The following is a 21709-nucleotide window of genomic DNA, read 5'->3' on the forward strand; positions in this document are numbered from 1 at the left end:
AGGCTGAACTTGGCAAAGGTGCCAATTCCAACCATGGAGAAACGGACACGGCACTATGGACGCTCCCGCTGGGAACCGTCAGGAAAGCTGGACGAAACGTGTGTTTAATCTGCTAAAGACATCATAAAGCTAAACAGGCAGGGAAGAAATCTAGGAGGACCCCCAGGAGGGGGCAGCTGCGGGAGCGGGAGGCTGTTGGCCGCAGCGGAGGGGCCCTCACCGACCAGATCCAGGACTGCAGCACCCCCCCTCCCTGAGCCATCTGTCAGCAATGTTTAAAAATCACCTTTTAAAAAAGAAAATACTGGGGCACCTGGGTGGCTCAGTCCAACTCATGGTTTCAGCTCGGGTCATGATCTCACATCTTCCATGTGGGTTCAAACCCCGTGTTGGGCTCTGCACTGACAGCATGGAGCCTGCGTGGGATTCTCTCTCCCTCGCTCTTTGCCCCTCCCCCACTTGCTTTGTTCCTGTCTCTCTTGGAATAAGTAAATAAACTTGTATTTATTTATTTTTAAAGATGAAGGATGGTAAAGGAAATCTTTTTTTTTTTAATGTTTATTTTTAAGAGAGAAAGAGAGACAGAGCACAAGCAGGGGAGGGGCAGAGAGAGAGGGAGACACAGAATCTGAAGCAGCTCCAGGCTCCGAGCCGTCAGCAGAGCCTGACACGGGGCCTAGACTCACGAACTGGGAGATCATGACCTGAGCTAAAGTGGGACATCTAACCGACTGAGCCCCCCAGGTGCCCCAGTGAATAAACTTAAAAAAGAAAAAAAGAAAGAAAAGGAAAAGAAAACGGTGTCCTAGGACTGGAATTATTGCCACTAGCATTTACGTACAAAGCCCGGGACTCCATCGAAAATAACCAGGCGAACACAGGACAGCAGATCAGGCGTACAGACGCCACGGCACCTGTTGGTGGATTATCAGACACAGACACTCGACATCATTACGCTCAAAGGGATAAAACACAAGATTAAGAATTTTGTCAGAAAACCGGGTGGCACAGAAAGGAACCAGGTGAAACTGTAGGAATGAAAACTTTCTTACCCAGAAAAAACGGGTGAAGAGAGTCCACAGACGACTCAGAAACACAACTTCCCGATAGAACGAGGAGACGGCGTCTCTGAGAAATGGAGAACGGAGGGCAGGAGACAGGGTGCGGTGCAGAGGTCTGACCACACAGACTTCAAGCCTCCTGAAGAGAGAGGACAGGGAACGGGGCAGGGAACCCCGAGGGCAGAGGCTGAGGCGGCCGGAGGCGCAGGCCCAAAGACCAGAGCGGCCTCGGGGAAGAGCAGGGCAAACAGAGAGAAAACCACATCCACAAACGTCAGCACGAAACTGCTAAACCACAGACCAAAAACCAAAAAGCTGCAATTCGACAGGTGACTTTAAAAAAAAAAAAAAAAAAAAGGGCACTGGAAAGATAACTTCAGAATCTTCAAGATGGTCAAATAAAATGACTTCCCAACCGACTCCTACACTTGGTGAAAACATCCTTCAAGAGTGAGATAACGAACGGAAAGTTTCACACAACCGCATATCCCCTACTAAAATCAGTAATAGTGCTTTGATTTTTTTTTTTAACTCGAGAGAGAGTGCTCGCACAAGCAGGGAAGAGGGGCAGGGGCGAGCGGGGAGAGAGAATCTCAAGCAGCTCCACACTCAGCGCAGAGCCCGACGCGGGGCTTGGTCCCACAACCCTGGCATCACAACCTGAGCCAAAATCAAACGTCGGACACGTACCACACTGAGCCCCCCAGGCGCCCCAACACTGCTCTTGAGAAAGAGAGAGTCTCAGATAGCAGGTATGAGGCCCAAGGATAAAGGAGGGGCATTGCCCGAGGCTGCGCCGGCTCCGGCAGGTCCAGGGGTCCCTGAAGGATGGACGGTGTCAGCGAAAGAGAAAGAGAGTGAGAGATGCCCCGGAGATTCTCTGATCACCGTCCATCCTTCAGGGACCCCTGAACCTGCCAAAGCGGGCTCCGGCCTCCAGCGGGGCATATCACATGTATCTATCACATACACACGGCAATCTGTGCATATAAGGAAAAATGGGGTACAGCTTCCTAAGGTCCATGTCTTACCCAGAAGTAGCAAAAGCAGAGATTTATAGTAGATCTTAAATCAAGAATATACGCTATCGGGGTGTCTGGATGGCTCAGTCGGTTAAGTGTCCGACTTGATTTCAGCTCCGGTCGTGATCTCACGGTTCGTGGGACTGAGCCCCGCCTCGGGCTCTGCGCGGACAGTGTGGGGCCTGCTCTGATTCTCTGTCTCCCTCTCTCTCTGCCCCTCCACGCTCCAACATGCTCTGTCTCTCAAAAGAAATAAACATTAAAAACAACAACAGTATAATCTAGGGGACAACCACCAAACAACAGGAAGTAGTTCATATAAACAAGCTAATGGTGGAGGAGATAAAATTCTTAAAAACTGATCTAAACAAAAGCATGAAAAGAGAGGGGGCGCTTGGGTGGCTCAGTCGGTTGAGCGTCCGACTTCGGCTCAGGTCATGATCTCGTGGTTCGTGAGTTCAAGCCCCGCTTCAGATTCTGTGTGTCTCTCTCTCTCCGCCCTGCCCCCACTCATTCTATGTCTCTCTCTCTCTCAAAAATAAATAAGACATAAAAAAAGAAAGCATGAAAAGACAGAAAGAGTACCACAGAACAAGAGTGTCTGCCCCAATATAACATCAATGATTCTAGCAGACTAAAAGCATTTAGGGACAAAAAAATGATCAAACTGGAGAAAAGACAAACGTGGGCCACGTTTTGTTTTACGCGTAAGAGTCAGGGAAGCCGTCAGGTGCGGGGGCGCAGGAGCGACGGGAAAGCGGGGGAGCGCCCAGCGCGCAGAGGGAGCGGGGGCCGCAGGTCGGCCGCGGGCTCTCACCAGCGCCCACCTCCCCGAGTCAGATCACGGCCGCGCGCAGAGCGCCCCCTGCAGGCGGGGGGGGGGGCAGCGCCGGCAGCACACGCACCGCTCACGCAGCGCGCGTGGCAGCGGGCACAGAAAGCACACGTGTGAACACGCACGGGGGGGGGGTCGACGAGGGAAAAGGTAGACCACCGGTGGGTCGAGGTGAGGGGAGCAGGGATTTTCACTGCACTGTCGTGGCCACCTCCCGGCGGGTTTGAGGAACTTCACACTAAAAGCGTGAAAAGCATGTCTAACGACCGGCACACGGCGCTCCGCCCGGCGGCCGCAGGCCCAGGCACCAGGCGCCCCCTGGTGGCCGCCGTGCTCAGGCACCGCTCGGCCCGGAGGCCCCCAGGCCCCCCGGCCCCCCAGCCCTGGTCCCCAACGGGCCGGGGGGATCGGCAGCCCCTGCCATCGCGGCACCTGGGCCCCTCACCCCAGGGCCCCGCCGTGCAGGGCAGGGTGACTATTTCTCCGTTCAAATCCAAGGAAGAAAGCACCTGGACGCTGCTCTCCCACGTTCTGCTTCGCACTTTGTCATGAAACGTGCAAGAGAAAAAAGCGATGGTTTTACTCAGGGCCCCGTAGGGACTCCTGTGAAGCAGAGTTCTGCCTCTGCTCAAACAGGGGTCTTACCTGCTATTCCTCGGCAGCAAAAGGTTTTCAGAGGTAAATTACTCAAAAGAAAAAATACACTAATATTTATTCAAATGCAGGTTTCCCAAAATTTAACTAAGAAGTTAATAGGTGGTGTCACATAAAATTTTCTGTGGGCCTCACACTGGTAACAGTGGCTAAAATGCACAACTCAGGAAACTACAGATGCTGGCGAGGACGTGGAGACACGGGCACCCTCCTACACTGTTGGGGGGAATGTAACCTGGTGTAGCCCCTCTGGAAAACAGTGTGGAGGTTCCTCAGGAAACTAACACTAGAACTCCCCTAGGACCCAGCAACAGCACTGCTAGGAATTTACCCAAGGGACACAGGAGTGCTGATGCACAGGGGCACATGTGCCCCAATGTTCACAGCAGCACTCTCCACAATAGCTAAATCATGGAAAGAGCCTAAGTGTCCATCAACGGATGAATGGATCAAGAAGATGTGATTTATCTATACGATGGAATACTACATGGCAATGAGAAAGAATGAAATCTGGCCTGTGTAGCAACATGGATGGACCTTGAGGGTGTTATGCTGAGCGAAATAAGTCAGGCAGAGAAGGACAGACACCATATGTTTTCACTCATATGTGGAACAGGAGGAACTTAACGGAGGACCGTGGGGGAGGGGGAGGGGAAATAGTTACAGGGAGGGAGGGAGGCAAACCACGAGAGATTTAAATACAGAGAACAAACTAAGGGTGGATGAAGGGATTGGGGGGAGGGGAAAATGGGCAATGGGCACTGAGGAGGGCATTTGTTGGGATGAGCACTGGGTGTTGCACATAAGCCACTTTCACAATAAATTATATTCAGAAAAAAAGAATACAGTAATTACAAATTAAAAATTCTGCAGGCAAACATACTAAGCCAAGTTTACACAGGTTTCCTTATTGCAGTACTGCTCAGGGCCTTTATTGCTCTGAGAACACTGTAACTTCCAAGAGGGATTATGGTATAACGAGACTCCCAAAGCAGTTCGTGCCACACCTCATGCTTCACAGGCCAGCTGATGAGATTCGTGCTCTAGAACCCATTTTGGGAGACATTCATCTACATTATAAGATAAGGCATCCACAGAGGATCAGAGCATTATTTTACAAGACATGCAAAATCTTAACATTAAAAACATTTTTTTTTCAATTTAAGAGTTTTATTTTTTTCAATGTAAGGCTACATCAAATAACCTGACAAAAAGTTGCTATCAACTCTCCTCTTTATTAGAGAATAAGAGTGGCCCCTGACCACGTACACTCGACCCCACGACAGAGGTCACTGGAATACGTCACCTAACAGTAGAGAGTGTGAGAGGGAAGGAAACCATGTCATTATTCACAAATGACGTGACTGCGTGCAGACGGTCCCATGGAGTCGGAGTCGACACGGACACTAAGAGCATAAGTGATCAGGACAGCGGGGCACACGGCCGACACACAAAAGCCCACCCTATTTCTGTATTTAGAAACGAATAGAAAATAAACATCCTACCAGATGCTACTTACATTAACACCGATACGTAAAGCACCTGGTAATAAATATAACGCAGGGCTGCAAACCCCGAAGACCACGACCAAGAGAAACTGAAGAAGGTCCAGATGGTAGAGGGACAGGCCAGACAGGCCATTCTCCCCGACTGAAGGATTCAGTATTGTAAAGACACCATTTCCCCCCTAAAATGATGTACGGATTCCAGTTCACAATCTCTGGCTTATCCAGATCCATTTTACCTCTGAAGTGGTCAGAATTTCCCTCGCCAGGTGAAGGAAGCGCCCCCTTATCACTGCCAAGGCCCTGATGTGCAGCTAATTTAAAGTCACGTCTTACCTGCTGTCTTAACAAACATCCTGAACAGCACACTCCATGCCAGGGCCTTTCTTCTCCACGTCACCTGTCAACCGGCCCTGACAGACGCAGTTTTCCAGAACAATTTCTTACTACCTTTCATTTGAACACAAAATCCCGTCATTCCTGTTTAGCCAGGGACACAGAAAGTGCACATCTGAGGCCCCATCACCGACACGGCCCCACGGCTCAGCAACGCCATTCTGGCACATTCTCCTGGACAGGACACAGCCGCGGGCCTGGGCCTGGCCGACAGCACCTCGGCCGCCCTGCATCAGACGGGCTGTGGCCTGTGTCTGGCCTGTGTCATAGGCAGCGCCAAGAGACAGGCACACAGACAGACAGACAGACAGACAGACGCACTTCTTCTCAAAGCCGACAACTTACTTCCTTCTGGGTTTGGTGCAGAAAGAATGATGCTGTGGTTCTTCTTCACTTCTTCGACGCACTGAGCTATTTTCGCTATACTGGTCCTGATCTCCTCAACCTAGGAAGACACAGAGAGTCACCACCGTGGTGGCAATGTACATTCGCCACCACTTGCCATTTCCTGGAAAGGGAAGGATAAAGGAGGGAAGTAAATGACTAGTGACCACAGGAAGGAGTAGCAGCCTGTACCATTCTCACATTGGTAACTATTTAAAGACAAAGAAAAACGCACCAGATGCTCTGTACGGTCACGACTAAGGCAGTTTCCTTCAATCTTCAGTGACAAACCCATCAGGCCGTACAAACCTTTACCATCGAGACCTACGTGCTGCCGCAGGTGATGTCAACTGCGAGCACGGGGCCGTCTGCCCCGGCGGAAAGGGGCGCTGGGGGTTCAGCCGGTGAAGCATCCTACTTCCGCTCAGGTCACAATCTCATGGTCTGTAAGTTCAAGCCCCTAGCCAGGCTCTGTGCTGACAGCTCAGGGCCTGGACCCTCCTTCCGATTCTGTGTCTCCCTCTCCCTGCCCCACTCGTGCTCTGTCTCTCTCAAAAATAAACATTAAAAATATTTAAGAAAAAAAAAGGCACAAGGTACATCAGCAGGAATACTCCACATGGGGAGGTGTTTACCGTCATGGTCATGGTTTTCACCTAGTGACCCTCGCTACCCAACATGTTTCCATCTGTAACGTACTCGTCAGCACGACTCATCCCAATAGATCCACGTATCTAGAATTACCACAGCGGAGCAACAGCTTCAATACTGACTGATTCATTTTAAAACAGTGATTACAAAATCCTCCCACGTGTGGTAGATGTCCACACCCTAGGCCTGTGAGTGCTTCCGGGCAGGGCGACAGGGACTTTGCAGACGGGGCTGAGTCCCGAGAGGAACGAGCCTGGGTTATCGGAGCTGCTCCAAAATAATCACAAGAGTCCTTACAAGGAGGCGGCGAGAAGCTGGTGTTCAGAAGACAGGGGTGAGATAACAGAAGCAGAGGCCGGAGCGATGTGCTCTAAGGGCCATCACTGGAAAGGACGAAATGGACGCTTGCGTGGCACCTCCCCAAGGAGCCAGCCCCGTGGGCACGCGGTGTGAGCGCTGCATGCTCGCCTCGGACTCCTGCCGTCTAGACCAGGAGAGAACGCGAGTGTGTGGGTCCAGCCGCCCGGGTGGTGGTGATCTGTCAGAGCAGCGATGGGGGACTCAGTCCACGCACGTGCTCGCGAGGGGAGGAGGGGAAAAGACAGTATCTCAGTATCACCATGAACGTGGTCTTGACCCCTGGGGACCCCCGTCCAAACTGCGAAGCACACTGAGCGTGCAAGTGCTGGAGGTCTGGTGGCACAGATGCCGTGTCCCCAGTAGGGGAAGAGCGACTCCAGGCCGGGGCTACTTCCACCCGCCTAACTTCTGGGAGAAATGCGCATACTTCACACACTCACGGTGTAAGCTTACTAACCGTGGGAAAACGATGCATCAAGTAAAAACCGATTCTTTCATTTATTTGTTTTCTAAATGTTAACGTTTGTTTATTTTTTGAGAGAGAATATGAACAAGGAGGGTCAGAGAGAGGGAGACAGAGAATCCGAAGCAGCTCCAGGCTCTGAGCTGTCAGCACAGAGCCCGACGTGGGACTTGAACCCACAGACTGTGAGATCATGACCTGAGCTGAAGTCGGACACTTAACCGAGTGAGCCCAAGGCACCCCAACCAATTCTTGTAAATGTCTGCTGTTTCAGCACAAACCTGGCGCACAACCGTCACGGGGCACAAAGGCACTGTCTGCACACCTGTGGAGTCGGCGTTCGTACCCCCGGCACCGTGTGGCAGAAGCCCCCGTGGGGGATGACAAGGGGACTGTCACTGACACAGGGTGCTGGCGGACGGGACGGTGCGCCAGCTCCCACGGACATGACACAGGGTCTCTTTCTGTCCCTTCCAAATCACCTTCGCAGAGGGGGCCTTCCCTGGCTGCCCAGAGGGCACTCTCCAAAGTCCTTAACCAAACACTGGCCACGTGCAAAATTCTATCTTTTACAACGTTCTGTGTGATATTCAAGATCCAAATGCCATTTTCAAAACACCAGTTTGTATTAACATCATCTGTTGTCTAAGAAACTGTCCACAAGACTTAACTGTAAAATACGACGACTCGCTAACAAGTGAAAACCTGAAGCTCGGCTGGACCCTGGCGCTCCTGAGGCCTCGGGCACGGGTCCCGTTCCTGCGCCTCGGGGGCACCTGCAGCCGACACGGCCCACGCGTGGGGACCAGAAACATGGGCAGTGGCATTTGATGACCTGCCGTATACAGTTCTTCTGCTGGATGTAATGACACTTAATGCCAGGAGGGTCTTTAAAATAAATACGTTTTTACGAAGAATTGAATTCTGGAAGAATTAAGCATCCCGATAAAGGGGGTAAAAATAGAAAAATAATTTCACAAATGGGAAGGTAAGCTCAAGACAATAAAGAGTCTCATTTCCAAATCAAAACAAGGAAATTCAGTATCTTAACTTCTTTACGCCTTAAAGTAAGTCTCTGTATCAAACAATTTGATTTCATGTTTTTCCACAAGGTAAAGTCAGGAACTAACATAATAAATACGTAAACCCAGGGACTAGACTTATACTACGTATTCAGTGAATTCTGAAAACTAATAACCTCTAATTTTTTATTAATATATTATCTGTTTTCAAATCTGCACCCTGATAGGCCAGTGTAGACTGTCCTTGGATTTGAGTCCATTGAAACTGTTAGACTAAATTCAGTATCACCAAAATAAACCCTGCAAATGAAGTTTTCATCAGTAAAAAAAAAAGATAACAGACACGTTTCTTCACATTTAACGAAGTCCAATTATTTGTTCTGTGACTCAGTTTAAAAAATCTGATTTCATGGGGCACCTGGATGGCTCAGTCAGTTGAGCATCTGACTTCAGCTCAGGTCACGATCTCATGGTTTGTGGGTTCGAGCCCCGCATCAGGTTCTGTGCTGACAGCTCAGAGCCTGGAGCCTGTTTCAGATTCTGTGTCTCCCTCTCTCTCTCTGCCCCTCCCCCACTCATGCTCTGTCTCAAAAATAAATAAAAAACTATATAAAAATTTTTTTAAAAATTTGATTTCACGCACAATTTGGTCAACTATTGCTTGGGTTTAAGAATTTACACACAGTATATGCCCAAGGCCAGCCGTGGGGAGCTGAGGGGGAGGAGAGGCCTGCAGCCAGCCCGGGGCGGTGGGCACGGTACAAGGTCAGATCCAAGGGCCGCAGCTCAGGGCACTGGCCCTGGTGCACCTCGGGGAAAGGCCAGGCTGACGGACGACACAGCGGCGTTCCCACAAGGATATGCCTGCTCGTGTCTAAGGCTTCTCGGTCGTGGAATTTAAGATCCGTTCAGTGGTTTCAGAAAATATACACCAGGAACTCTCTGATGCGCTGTCACCGTGTGGGGACCCTGTGGAAGAAGAGGGAGCGCTGTGTGCTCCCGACCCAGAGCCATCAGGGCACCTCTGCCACCAAGACTCCCCCTGGAAAGGACCGGGTGGTGGCCTTCGTTTGGAGGATACCACTGATCCCAGGGTAAGAACCCAGGCGTGGCAAGCTCTGGGGGGGCCTGTCCGGGGAGGAGTCCTCTCCACCCACCGCATCCATGTCAGGAGAGAAGGCCTGGCCAGGTGCCACCCAGCCCTGGGGCGCAAAGCCTCCGGGCCACTGCCCAGCGCCTCCCCAGGCGTGCTTCCTGGGAGGACGGCTCCGCGCTGCCGCGCACTTTAAGGGCACTACAAGTTCTAGCGAACTTTGGGGCGCCTGGGCAGCTTAGTCGGTTAAGCGTCCGACTTTCGTTTAGGTCATGATCTCGCGGTTCGTGGGTTCGGGCCCCGCANTGATCTCGCGGTTCGTGGGTTCGGGCCCCGCATCGGGCTCTGTGCTGACTGCCAGCTCAGAGCCTGGAGCCTGTTTCAGTCTGTGACTCCCTCTCTCTCTGACCCTCCCCTGCTCACGCTGTCTCTCTCTCTCCTAGAAATAAAAATATAAAAAAAAAAAAAGTTCTAGCGAACTTGAACGTAATTCAAACAGCAACTCTTTATAATATTACCTTTAGTATTATTTCAAATAAGACAAACACTCAGGCACATCACCCGTGTCTGGGGAAGTGTGGCTGGGTTTCCTTCGGGGGCTCTTACCTGATGGAAGAAGTCATCCATGAAATGGTCCTTTTCAACCACAACATTTGTGTCCCCATCATCATTCTTCCTGCACTAAAATGGAAAATATAAAAAGGAAAACATCTCAGAAACGTTCATGTGAGCACAAACGGTGAGCTGAGACAGGAGCGTGGTGCCACAGCACGTGACTTCGCTGGTGCACAGAAGGGACGGCCCCCGGGGGAGGGGCACTCTGCTTCCTGGGAAACAATGGCCGGACTTCTCAGAACTCAGCAACGGGGACCCGTTCGTTGGCCCACATAAGCCAACGTGACACCCTAAGTTTTATCTTCAAGAAGCGACACCCCTTGAACTGCTTATTTTCTATGAAGGTTAAGAACACTGACACCCCTGGTTAACTTTTCCAAAGCGCGCATTTTTCAAGGACCTTACACACATATTAGCTGGCGTTCCTCGTGTTTCCCTGAGTAACTCCCAGTGGCGCCCACAGATAATAACCACCTTCAATGAGGAAACCCTTGGCAAAGCAGACGTAGAAGGTAACTCAGAGGGAGGCGGCTGTCCTGGCCAGGGGAGGAGTCATGGTGACGCTGTGCCAGCACTCGGTTCTAGACGTTTAAACCCCATCAAAGAGTATTCTAGGGCTCTTCTCAAACTTGAGTTGCATCAGAATCTCCAGAAGCCTGGGTCTCTGACTCAGCAGGTCAGGGTGGGACATCTAGGACATTCTAGAACAGTCCGGAACACTGCTGCATTCTGACACGTTCCAGTGCTTCTGCTGGTCCAGGAACCCCATGTGAAGAACCACTTTCTAGGGAGGCAAGACACATGGTGCCAGTGGGGCCCACGCTGGGAAGCAGCTGCGTGCGGCGGGGGCAGAGCGCGCTCACCGGGCGGTGCCCCGCAGACAGGCGCGGGTGCACTTGCCCCTGACTCCCGGCTGGGCCCCCAGCTGTGTGCTGAGTTGGACAGAGCCACCACCCTGCTCTCACATGACACCGGTTGTTGAGAAAGACGCCTGGAGTGACCTCGCTGAGAATGTTTCCTTTGTGCTGTGTTAACAGGACGAGAGCTACGGGTTGAACTGTGTCCGCAGACACACAGACGTTGAAGGCCCGGCCCCAGAGCCTCAGCGTGAACCATACTGGGAGCAAGGGTCGGCGCGGGGTAATTAGTTACCACGAAGTCATGCCGGGGCTGGGGGCGCCCTTCACCCAACCCGACTCGGGCCCCTGTGAGGAAGACGGCCGTGTGACGAGGATGTGCCCGAGCGCCGGCGGCCCCACTAGCAGCCGCGAGGGCAAGTAGGAGCCCCCAGGCTCCAGGGAGCCGGGCCGCCACGCCTGCACCTGCCCTCGCGGCCTCCAGAGCTGGGAGAACGGCCCCCGGCGCTTCTCAGCCCGACTGCGGTACTCTGTTCCGACGGCCCCAGAACACCGAGCCGGCACGTCGGGGCGCTGGGTACCGCCACTGCCCCTCTAACCAGCTGCGCTCACCGAGCACACGGCTTCCCCGTTGCCGTCCGCAGGGCCCGGTCCCAGCCCGCTCGCCAGCAGCCCGGGCCTGCGAGCCCGTCTCCTGCTCCACGGGTCCCACCTCCTTCAGAGACGGGGTGTGAGCACAGCCCTACCCGTGACCTCAGGGCCCTGTGGCACAGAGGCACGCAAGCCCTCAAAGGCTTCAGCATCCTTTCTGGTCACGATCAGGAGCACGGCCGCCCCCGCAGCGGCCACGAGCTGGCAAGCCGCCGACACAACCGCGCGGCGGCCACAGAGCATCTCGCCCTGCAGGCCCCACGCTCCGGAGGGAAAGGACGGCTGCTAGCGCGGAGGGAGCCCGTGCCCCGGGGGGTGCGGGAGGCACCCACGGCCCTGTCAGCGTCACCACGTCACACCCTGGGGCACAGGCCACGCGGCTCAGGGACTTGGCCCCAAGTCCAAGGAAGCCACGGGGCCACTACGTGGATCCGAGTCTGTCTGACTCCACGAAACTCACCATGACCACGCACCCCTCCCCCCCCGTGCTGACCCTTAACAAGGCGCTGCCCTTCACCCCCAGCTCGCAGGACCCAGGCAACGCGTGTTAACTGCATTATCCTCGTTCTGCCGGAAGAGGTCGAAGCGCTAAGGGCAGAGGGGCTGCCCTGTCGCCTGGACTCCAAACACTCCTAAAAATTCACCCTCCAGGGCGCGTGATCTCCTGGTTTGTGGGATGCAGCCCCGTGTGGGGCCCTGCGCTGAGCGAGGAGCCTGCTTGGGCGTCTCTCCCGCTCCCTCCGCCCCGCCCCCTCAACATAAAATCAACAAGTTTTTTTTAAAAATTCACCATCCACCCTTCGGAGGAAGGGGCTTCCCTGCAGGCCCTCCCAGCCACCGGGCTCTCTTCCCAACTCCCTGCGCAGCTTCACCCCTTCCAAGCCCCACTCATCTGAACTTGGCCCTGTGTCGCTCTACTCCCTGGTGGCTAATTGTCTGTCTTGTCTTCTCAGCTGTGGGGTCTCACAGACATGGCTGTGTCTTGTCCAGCTCGAGGCCCGGAACATCAGAGTGAAACAGCATCACGTAAGCAGCCGACTCGCTGTGACCTACGTGAACTTGATTCAGGAGTCCCAGCTGGCTGCCCCGCCTGCGGCCCTGAGCACAGCGGTGCGGACGCCATCTGCACCCGCGACCGCCCAGGGCCGCTCACTTCCCCCTGCTCTGAAAGTCATTCTAGACTCACAGATGCCCAGTTTCTGCTTTGCTTTTTGTGATGGAAAACCGCGAACACACACAAAAATAGAAGGAAACCTATGAGCCCTCGATGTGCCCGTCACATGGTTCACAGCCATCTACCCACAGCCCGTCTCGCTTCACCTGTGCCCCCTCCCCCCCCCGAGGCACTAGACATCCTGAGGCGAATCCCACACAGAAGAGGCCGCTGCATGTTCCGTTCTGCAGGACCCTCAAGGGAACGACTGTCCCCTCCACGGGGGGGAGAGACACCACGATGCACCTCACCTGGGTGCTCGGGAGACGGCGTCCAGCCTGCCGCCCGCGAGGAACAGGCCTCTCACCGCTCCTCTCCACACTGCGTGAGTGCCCGGCGCCTTGCGGGCTCTTCCGGCCACTCCTGCGGGCGGGTGACCTGTCTCTGCCCACAGTCCTCGACAGCCAGGGGACCAGGAATGCATTTTTTCTACTGTCTTCTTCCTTTACCCTAGTTTTTAAACCTCTGCTTCTATTTCTAATTTCTAACTGGAATTTTCAAAATTCATGGGTAGGAGGAAATTGGCTCAATAACGCTGTCTCGGCTTTTCCATTCACAAAAAAGGAAACAGAAAGTGACAACCGGGAAGCGGCTATTTCACTCCGGCGGCATCGCTGCCCGTCTGCACGCGCGCCCACCATGTCCCTCCGGCTGGGCGGTGCTCGCGGGAGCTGTCGTGGCACAGCCGTGACGACTTGTGGCAGAGCGATTACCAAAGCAGCGGGAATCCTCTCCGATATGACGGGCTCGACTTCCAAAGTGTCGAAGTGCCAGATTAACACTCGAATATCAACATTCCGTTTCTGTTAAATTTTAAAAGAAGTCTCCTTACAAGCAGCATCACGTTAATAAGATTCTCCCTTTGTGCCAACTGTCGTCGGGAGCAGAGAGCAAGGAGCTTCCACGGCTGGGACCACTTAACAGACGTGCCTAACTTGTCGCGGGAATGCTCACTGTTTACACTGCGGCAGAAGCTGGGTTATCGCAGATCAGGAGAATCCAAACGCGGATGAAGCACTGGCTTTCTCCACACACACAGACCGTAAGCGAGGGCACATGAACTGCATTTTCTTGAAAGATCTACAGCACTGGTGCCTTGGCAGCTGGAATACGTTAACATCGTTCTCAAACTTAAATCCCTTGAGTAAAAGAAAAGAACGCTTGTAATTACAGGTAAAAGCCGTCCACTGGCCAGTTTGCAATCCTGGGGCCGCGCAGAACAGGCCCTTCTCACGCGCACCTTACGGGGGCCTGACGCCCTGCGGTAGGACCATCGTTTCACCGTCTTCCCTTTTTGCTACATATCTGCCTCCACTATTAACATACCTTTTACAGGTACTTGGACTTGACATAAACAGAATCGCACCCGCAGGTGCTTCTGCTATCTGACCCTTTTTCTCGCAAGGGGCAAGGGCGTGTTGAAAGATCTCCGTTATCTGGGCCGCGCCCTCGCCACAGCCACACCAGCCCCTCCCCACCTCCGAGGCGGCCTGTGCCCTGTGCAGGGAGCACTGGCTCTGGCTCATTCCAGTCTCGCTCACACACCCTCCCCTGGGTGCCCTGTCCAAAGGAACCCACCCCCCACTGCTCTCCCTACTTCACTTCCTTCAGAGCAGGGGTGTCCTCGGCTGACCCCTGCTGCCCCCCACCGGAGTTTCATGGGAGCGAGGGCACCGTCTGCCCGCTCACAGCTCACGTGCCAGGCCTGCGACAGTGGGGTCAGCCGGGCAAGGGAAGAGAGGGGTCAGAAGCCTGAGGGGAGGGAGGGGAGCAGAGGAGACACACATGGGAGGACAGATGGACAGAGAGAACAGACGCCAAAGGCACGGGGGGGTGGGGGGGGAGGACTTTTGTCACATGGCTGAGACAAAGCAAGTGTGACCCGGGTAAGCTGCCGGCTGGTCCCCAGCTCCACTCCTCAGGGGGTTCTGAGGCACCTTCTCTTTAATAAGTGTCCCATTCTCCAGGCACCGGGGTGCCTCAGTCAGATGTCTGACTTCAGATCAGGTTGTGATCTTGCAGTTCATGAGTTCAAGCCCCACATTGGGCTCTATGCTGACAGCTCAGAGCCTGGAGCTGCTTCGGATTCTGTGTCTCCCTCTCTCTCTCTCTGCCCCTACCCCGCTCAGTGTGTGTGTGTGTCTTTCTCTCTCTCTCTCTCTCTCTCTCTCAAAATAAACTTTAAAAAAATAAATAACTGTCCTTCTCTCCTCTGTCGTAGCTACTGGGTTTGTGTCCCCGGCAGCAGAAAGAGCCTCAGGACCCCAGATCCCAGTCATCTACATACTCCTCACCTGGGGGTCTTCCCAACCCCTGGCAGGTGCCAAGGGGACTCCTGAGGCTTCGGGGGGCACCAGCCCTGCCCTGGAAAGGGTGAAGTCTGTCGGCAAACAGGACCACACCTGTGCCAGAGACAGAAGACAGCCACCTCTGGGGACAGCCAGCTCTGGGGGCCGTAGGGAAGGGGGACAGGAAGACAGCCCAGTGGGGAAGCCTGCACTGAGACCAAATGAAGGTGTGAGGCAGCCTGAGAAGGGGGGCCCGGGGGAGCAGCAGGCACAAAGGCCGCCATGGGAACCACCGGCGGCACCTGACGACGGGACTGAGGTGGCCCGTGGGAAGTGTGCGCTGGAGAGGGAACCCATTTTATGTCCTGGTTTTTCCGGAACTGGTCCTCTTAGGTTTTCTGTTCCTTAAATTCACAACAGACGAAGTTACAAACAAGAAGTATTCATCTGGGAGGCGCCTGTGTGGCTCAGTGGGTTAAGTGTTCAACTTTGGCTCAGGTCATGATCTCGAATTTCCTGCGTTCAAGCCCCACATCAGGCTCTGTGCTGACACTGCAAAGCCTGCTTGGGGTTCTCCGTCTCCCTCTCTCTGTTCCTCCCCAGTTCACATGCTCTCTCTCTCTCTCTCTCAAAAGTGAACATTTTTTTTTAAACTGGCAGGATTGGGAAGCCTGGCAGCTCAGTTGGTTGAGCATCTGATCTTGATCTCGGCTCAAGTCATGATCTCATGAACCGTGAAACTGAACCCCCATGAGACTCTATGCTGGTGGCGTGGAGTTCGCTTGGGAATCATTCTCTCTCCCCGTCTCTCTGTCCCTTCCCCACTCTCATGCATGCTCTCTCTCTCTCTCTCTCAAAAGGTGGCAAGACTAAAAAAACATAAATTTCTAAGCTATAAACATATATATCTAGGAAATTATACTATAAAATTCTTAGCGTTTTAAGTGAAACATTTGGGGGAAAAATGCTCTATATTATAAATAGGAATCTGAACCTTGACTATGTAACATTTTAGACATGTGCAGTCTGAGCTGTCAAAAAATAGCTTTTAGGGGCACCTGTGTGGCTCAGTCAGTTGAGTGTCCGACTTCCGCTCAGGTCATGATCTCACAGTTAGTGAGTTTGAGCCCCATGTCAGGCTCTGTGCTGACGGCTCAGAGCGTAGGGCCTGCTTGGCTGTGTCTCCTCCTCTCTCTGCCCCTCCCCTGCTTGTGCTCTGTCTCTCTCTCTCAAAAATAAACATTAAAAATAAATAATGACTTTTAAAATATCTGGGCTGTTTTTCCTGCCCTTTAAAAATCTGGGGGTGCTTGGATGGCTCAGTAGGTTAAGCATCCGACTTCAGCTCAGGTCATGATCTCGCAGTCTGTGAGTTCAAGCCCCATGTCGGGCTCTGTGCTAACAGCTCAGGGCTTAGAGCGGCTTCTGATTCTGTGTCTCCCCCCTCTCTGCCCCTCCCCTGCTCATGCTGTCTCTGTCTCTCAATAATAAATAAAAGTTAAAAATTTTAAAAAATATATTATAAAAACCTTTATTTGCCTCTCTGTCAATAAAATAAAATAATATAAAAAATAAAATAATAAAATAAATTTAAGAAAGGAGCACATGGGTGGCTCAGTTGGTTGGGCACCTGACCCTTGATTTCAGCTCAGTTCATGATCCCAGGGTCATAAGATTAAGCCCAGCAATGGGCTCCACGCTGGAGCCTGCTTAAGATTCTCTCTCTCTTTCTCTCTCTCTCTCTCTCTCTCTCTCTCTCTCCTCTCTTCCTCTCTCCTCCTCTCCCACTCACATGTGCACTAGTTCTCAAAAAATAAAAATAAAATAAAAATTGCATCTGCAATTCATCTCCTTGAATCCAGGGATTAAAAATACTAATTTGCTCATTTCTCTCAGGTCTACTAACGCATACCCACAACTCTGTCTGTGTTTATTTTCCCTGAAACAATTCCCACAGTTGAAATCATAGTTTGTCTGTTCTCAGCTATAACAGATACATCCATCTGCATGCACAAACTTTTTAAAAAAGGCAATCAAAACACATTTGGAGTTACCGCCTCCTAGAAGGGTATTCCATTTTCGTTTACTCACATCCCAGATGTAGCTCATCCAGCCTCGCCCCTTCCCTCCCCGGGCTGTTTGCCTCCACACCTGCTGGAGGCATTTTCCTGTCTCTGCGCCTGGCACGGCGCCTCCTAGAGGCCGGGCACTGGTGTGTCTGTTGGTGGTTCATTTATTTTCTTGTAAATCAGAAACATCTTTCTGGATTTTGAGTCCAGGAGACCTTGGGTAAGTCACTTAAACTTTCTGCACCCAAGTGAACGGGCTGCTCAAAAGAGAATCATCGATTAGAAGCAGCTACATCTACATTTAGCAAATAGTATTGGACATACTCATTTTTAACTCTTTTCCGAATGGTTATCAGGGGTAATCTTCTCAGGAGGAAGCACTAACAGCTAATAAGGGAAATTTTTTTGGAGCTATAACAACCATTTTTCCAGGTTGGACACTGTTAATGAGACATTTTAACTATCTACCCAACTAAAGTCCACCTAGGAAGAAAACACCCGCTGCTGAGAACATGGTTATGAGCAGGGCTGCCTGGGGGGCTCAGTCGGTTGAGCGTCTGGCTTCAGCGCAGGTCGTGATCTCACAGTTCGTGGGTTCGAGCCCCGCGTCGGGCTCTGTGCTGACAGCTCAGAGCCTGGAGCCTCCTTCAGATTCTGTGTCTCCTTCTCTCTCTGCCCCTGCCCTGCTCAAGCTGTCTCTCTCTCTCTCAAAAATAAACAAAAACATCAAAAAAATTAACAACAAAAAAAAAGAAACATGGTTATGAGCAGACACTCAACTACTCCATGAACTACCTGGAAAAGCTACATTTCCTTAAGGAAAGAAAAAGTTTAACTTTTATTTCTGGTAATTTTCAGAGGAGTTTTTAAATATTAAAAGTTATAAGTATGTCAAATTCAATTTTTTTTAAATGTTTTCTTTATTTCTGAGTGAGAGAGACAGCATGAACAGGGGAGGGTCAGAGAGAGAGGGAGAGCGAGACACAGAATCTGAAACAGGCTCCAGGCTCTGAGCTGTCAGCACAGAGCCCGATGCAGGGCCCAAACCCATGAACCGTGAGATCATGACCTGAGCCAAAGGCGGACGCTTAACCGACTGAGCCACCCAGGCGCCTCTGTCAAATTCAATTTTAAATTAATATTTTTTATTCCACATAGAAGTTTGCTTTTTTTTAACTACCTGGAAATATTTTAAGAACCTAATAAATATGAATAGGACTCATAATTACATGGCGTTTGTCGCACCTTCTGCCAGTGTCACACACGGGAGATAATTTTATGTGCCACAACTGTTTCTATGAGTAAGCAAGAGAGATATCATTATCCCCATCTTACGTACAGGAAAACTGAGGTTTGGGGAGTTTTAAAAATAATTTGCCCAAGATGAGACAACTCCAGAAGCAGAAACATCCAGTAACGGGCTCTACAACTACTCCGTGTCTTTATCTAAAACAGGTGCTGGACCAGACACGGCCATTCTAGCTCTGAAATTCTAGATCCCAACAGGTCACGTGCTCTCCCTGGCGCTGCCGGAGGCCACACAAGCCTAGAGTGGTAAATAATTGCCCGATTTATTTTTTGCTAATCAGGCCCAGAAAAGCTGCATATACATTCTCCATACACATCTTTCCTAACTAACCCCCAATATCATACGCGACTGCAGACCTTTTCTAGAACAGTGGCAGCTCGCCCGTCCAGACGCACTCGGCAAGCCTGCACTCGGCAAACACGTGCGCCCCTCCTGGCGCAGGTCTGTGGCTGAGCGCGGCTGTTTGCTGTGTTTACCAGATGTTCGCCTGCAAACTGCGGAGGCCACAACATCTGACCATTAAGGAAAACAATCACTATGAAGAAGCGTTCTTGGAATGAGCGTAAACCGAAACGCGACGACTGCTCGGGAGCAGCTCATCGCCCATCGGAGCCCGGCTTGCGCGCGGCACCCGGGGAACGCAGATGATGACCTCTGGGTCCATTCCCTCTATTCTCCTCAGCGTGGCCTATAACCAGCTGCATTCTAGAAGCAAAGCTCATTCAGTACATGCAATGGGTGCCTCAGGGCGCAGGGCCCGGCACCCTGTTCCGAGACTGCCTGGCAGCAGAGGGCAGAGCCTCACCCTGTGCCCTGGGGAACAGAACACGACGCGGCACTAATTAACAGTCCTATTTTTAAAGGAAAAAAAGAGTCCTAATTGACTGTTGGCCTAAAATATCTCAACCCGGCCACATCCTATGCACGCGTGGTGCTGTCATCTCCACACACCTCACAATGGCCCCCTCCTAAGGGACGCCCCTCCCTCACTCACGGGAAGGGACACCCTCCCGGCGACGCGCTGGGTGGGAAGACAGGCGAACAGGGGCGCCGCTCGGCGCAAGGCCAGGGCTGCGCGGCGCCGGGGGACCCCCGCGCTCGGTGGGCACGGCGGCGACGGGCATGGCGACAAGCCGCTGCCCTCGGGGAGCCGGCCGACGCCCACCCCTAGGGCGGGGCCGACCGGAGTCCAGTAACTTCTGGCTGTCCCAAGTGCTGAGCGAAGACTCAGGAGCCGGGCAACGCGACGGGGCGACTTCAGCCTGGGCAAGCAGCAGAGCGCGGCTCAGAAAACGGGGTTCCATGCCCGGCCACTGCCCCGTGCCCCCCGCCCCACCCCGGGCCAACCGGGCTCTCAAACACTCAGTTTCCCGCCTGTCAGGGCAGTAAGCGTTCCTGTCCCTCGGCTGTGGGGACGTCCTGGACACGGCGGAGACGGCGGCCCACCCGGGCGCGGCGGGGGGCGCCAGCCCCGCGACCCCCCCGCGTCGCCCGGCCCTGCTCTTCCTTCCCCGCCGGGTCCTGCCCACCCCGAGCCCCCCAGCGCACCCTCGTCCCTCCCTTCCCCGCCCCGCCGCGCCCAGCCCTGCCCTCCCCCTCCCCGCCCACTACTCTCCCCTTCACCCCCACCGCCAGCCGCCCCGAACCCCCGCGCCCCCGCCCACCTCCGCCCCGCCCGGAGCCGCACCCGCGCCCCCGCCCCGCCGCGCCCCGCCCGGACCGCTATCCGCCGCCTGCCCGCCGCTCACCGCCGTCAGGTCCGGCAGCCGGTCCCGCATCCCCGCGGGCCCGGGCCGCGCCCGCCGCTCAGGCCCGCCCGGCGCCGCCTCCGGCCGCCGCGGGCTCTCGGTGGACGCGCCGCCGCCTCAGCCTGCCGGTCGCCGGCTCCGCGCCGCGCCCTCCCGCCGCCCTCCCCTCGGGCCGGCGCTGCCACGGCAACCGCGCCCGTGCGCTCTGCGCATGCCCGGCCGCGCCGCGCCCGGGCCACGCAGCCTGCGGGAGCCTTCCCGCGGGAAAGCCGCGGGCCGGGGGGCGGGGCGGGGCGGGGCGGGGCACAGACCTAGCCGGAAGGGAGAGGGGTGGGCCCTGTGGGGGGGCGGGACCTGTGGGGGCGGGGAAGTGAAGGGCCAGGGAGGGGTGGGGGCGTGCGGCCTGCCTGAGGAAGCCAAGGGATCTGGGGTGCGGCGGGCCCGGGGCAAGGACAGGGTCGGCTTTGCCGAACCTGGAGCCTCTGAGCTGTCGGCACAGAGCCTGTACCCGGGCTCGAACTCCCAAACCTGAGCCAAAGTCAGACGCCAACCGCCTGAGCCACCCAGGCGCCCCTCATTGTATTTATTTTTAAAAACGGTGAACATTTTGGTCAGCCCTGCAGCCAGGCCGCGGAGAGGAACTGGGTGCCGCTTTGCCGGCGCCCCGGACGGGCTTCCCCTGAAGGGCCCACACCGCCTGTACCGGCTTCGTGGAAGCAGGCGGCTGTGCGGTGACGCACGTGGTGCTGGGGGAACCCCACTTCTGGAGGCAGGGGCGGGGACGTGCACAGGCCCCGGGTACCGCGTGACCCTAAAGAATGTTCTTCTGGGGCGCCTGGGTGGCTCAGCCGCTTAAGCGTCCGACTTCGGCTCAGGTCATGACCTCGCGGTTCGTGGGTTCGAGCCCCGCGTCGGGCTCTGTGCTGACAGCTCGGAGCCTGGAACCTGCTTCAGATTCTGTGTCTCCCTCTCTCTCTGCCCCTCCCCCGCTCATGCTCTGTCTCTCTCTGTCTCAAAAATAAGTAAATAAATAAAACAAAAACAAAAAAAATTTAAAAAGGATGTTCTTTGGGAAGGCGTGTCCTGCACGGCAGTGGCCAGTGACCCCACCCCAGCCTGAGGGTGGCATCAGGATGTGCCCCCACCCCAGCCTGAGGGTGGCATCAGGATGTGCGGGTGTGGGCGGTCCTCCCCTCAGACACAGGGACGCCCACGGTCAAAAGCACTTAAAGGTGACTCCAATCAGGACTAAAGCATCCCAAGAAATGTTAAGAGGCCTCACTTACGACCCACAGCATGGCTCCGAAAGCGTCTGTAGGGTCTCCTCGGGCCGAGCCCCGCACCCTGCAGGGCCCAGAGCGCCCCTCCAGGACGGCCCACACACACCACAGGCCCGCGGGCCACCTTTCTCCCCCCAGGGGCGGCCAGTGGCCAGTGGCTGTGTCCCGCGAGGGCAGGCCCTGCCTGGTGACCACCCCACCCCACCCCTCAGCCTTTAGTAACTCGGGACTTG

At 54.2% G+C, this 21709-nt stretch overlaps 1 protein-coding gene across 2 annotated transcripts in view; it reads right to left on the reverse strand.

Annotated features, from left to right (window-relative positions):
* STX2 (syntaxin 2) overlaps positions 1–20443 on the reverse strand; it is a 35001-nt gene extending 14558 nt beyond the window's left edge. For both annotated transcript variants that reach the window (XM_039249581.1, XM_039249580.1), the window contains exons 1-3: positions 20197–20443; positions 10053–10127; positions 5819–5918 (exon numbers count right to left, since the gene is read on the reverse strand). In XM_039249581.1, coding sequence (XP_039105512.1) covers positions 5819–5918; positions 10053–10127; positions 20197–20226 — 205 coding nt within the window. In that variant the 5' untranslated portion in view covers positions 20227–20443. The remainder of the gene's footprint in view (positions 1–5818; positions 5919–10052; positions 10128–20196) is intronic.
* Positions 20444–21709: the final 1266 nt, after the last annotated feature.

The sequence above is a fragment of the Hyaena hyaena genome, unplaced genomic scaffold (assembly GCF_003009895.1).
Source record: "Hyaena hyaena isolate Hyena2069 unplaced genomic scaffold, ASM300989v1 scaffold_343, whole genome shotgun sequence".
NCBI classification, from domain to species: domain Eukaryota; kingdom Metazoa; phylum Chordata; class Mammalia; order Carnivora; family Hyaenidae; genus Hyaena; species Hyaena hyaena.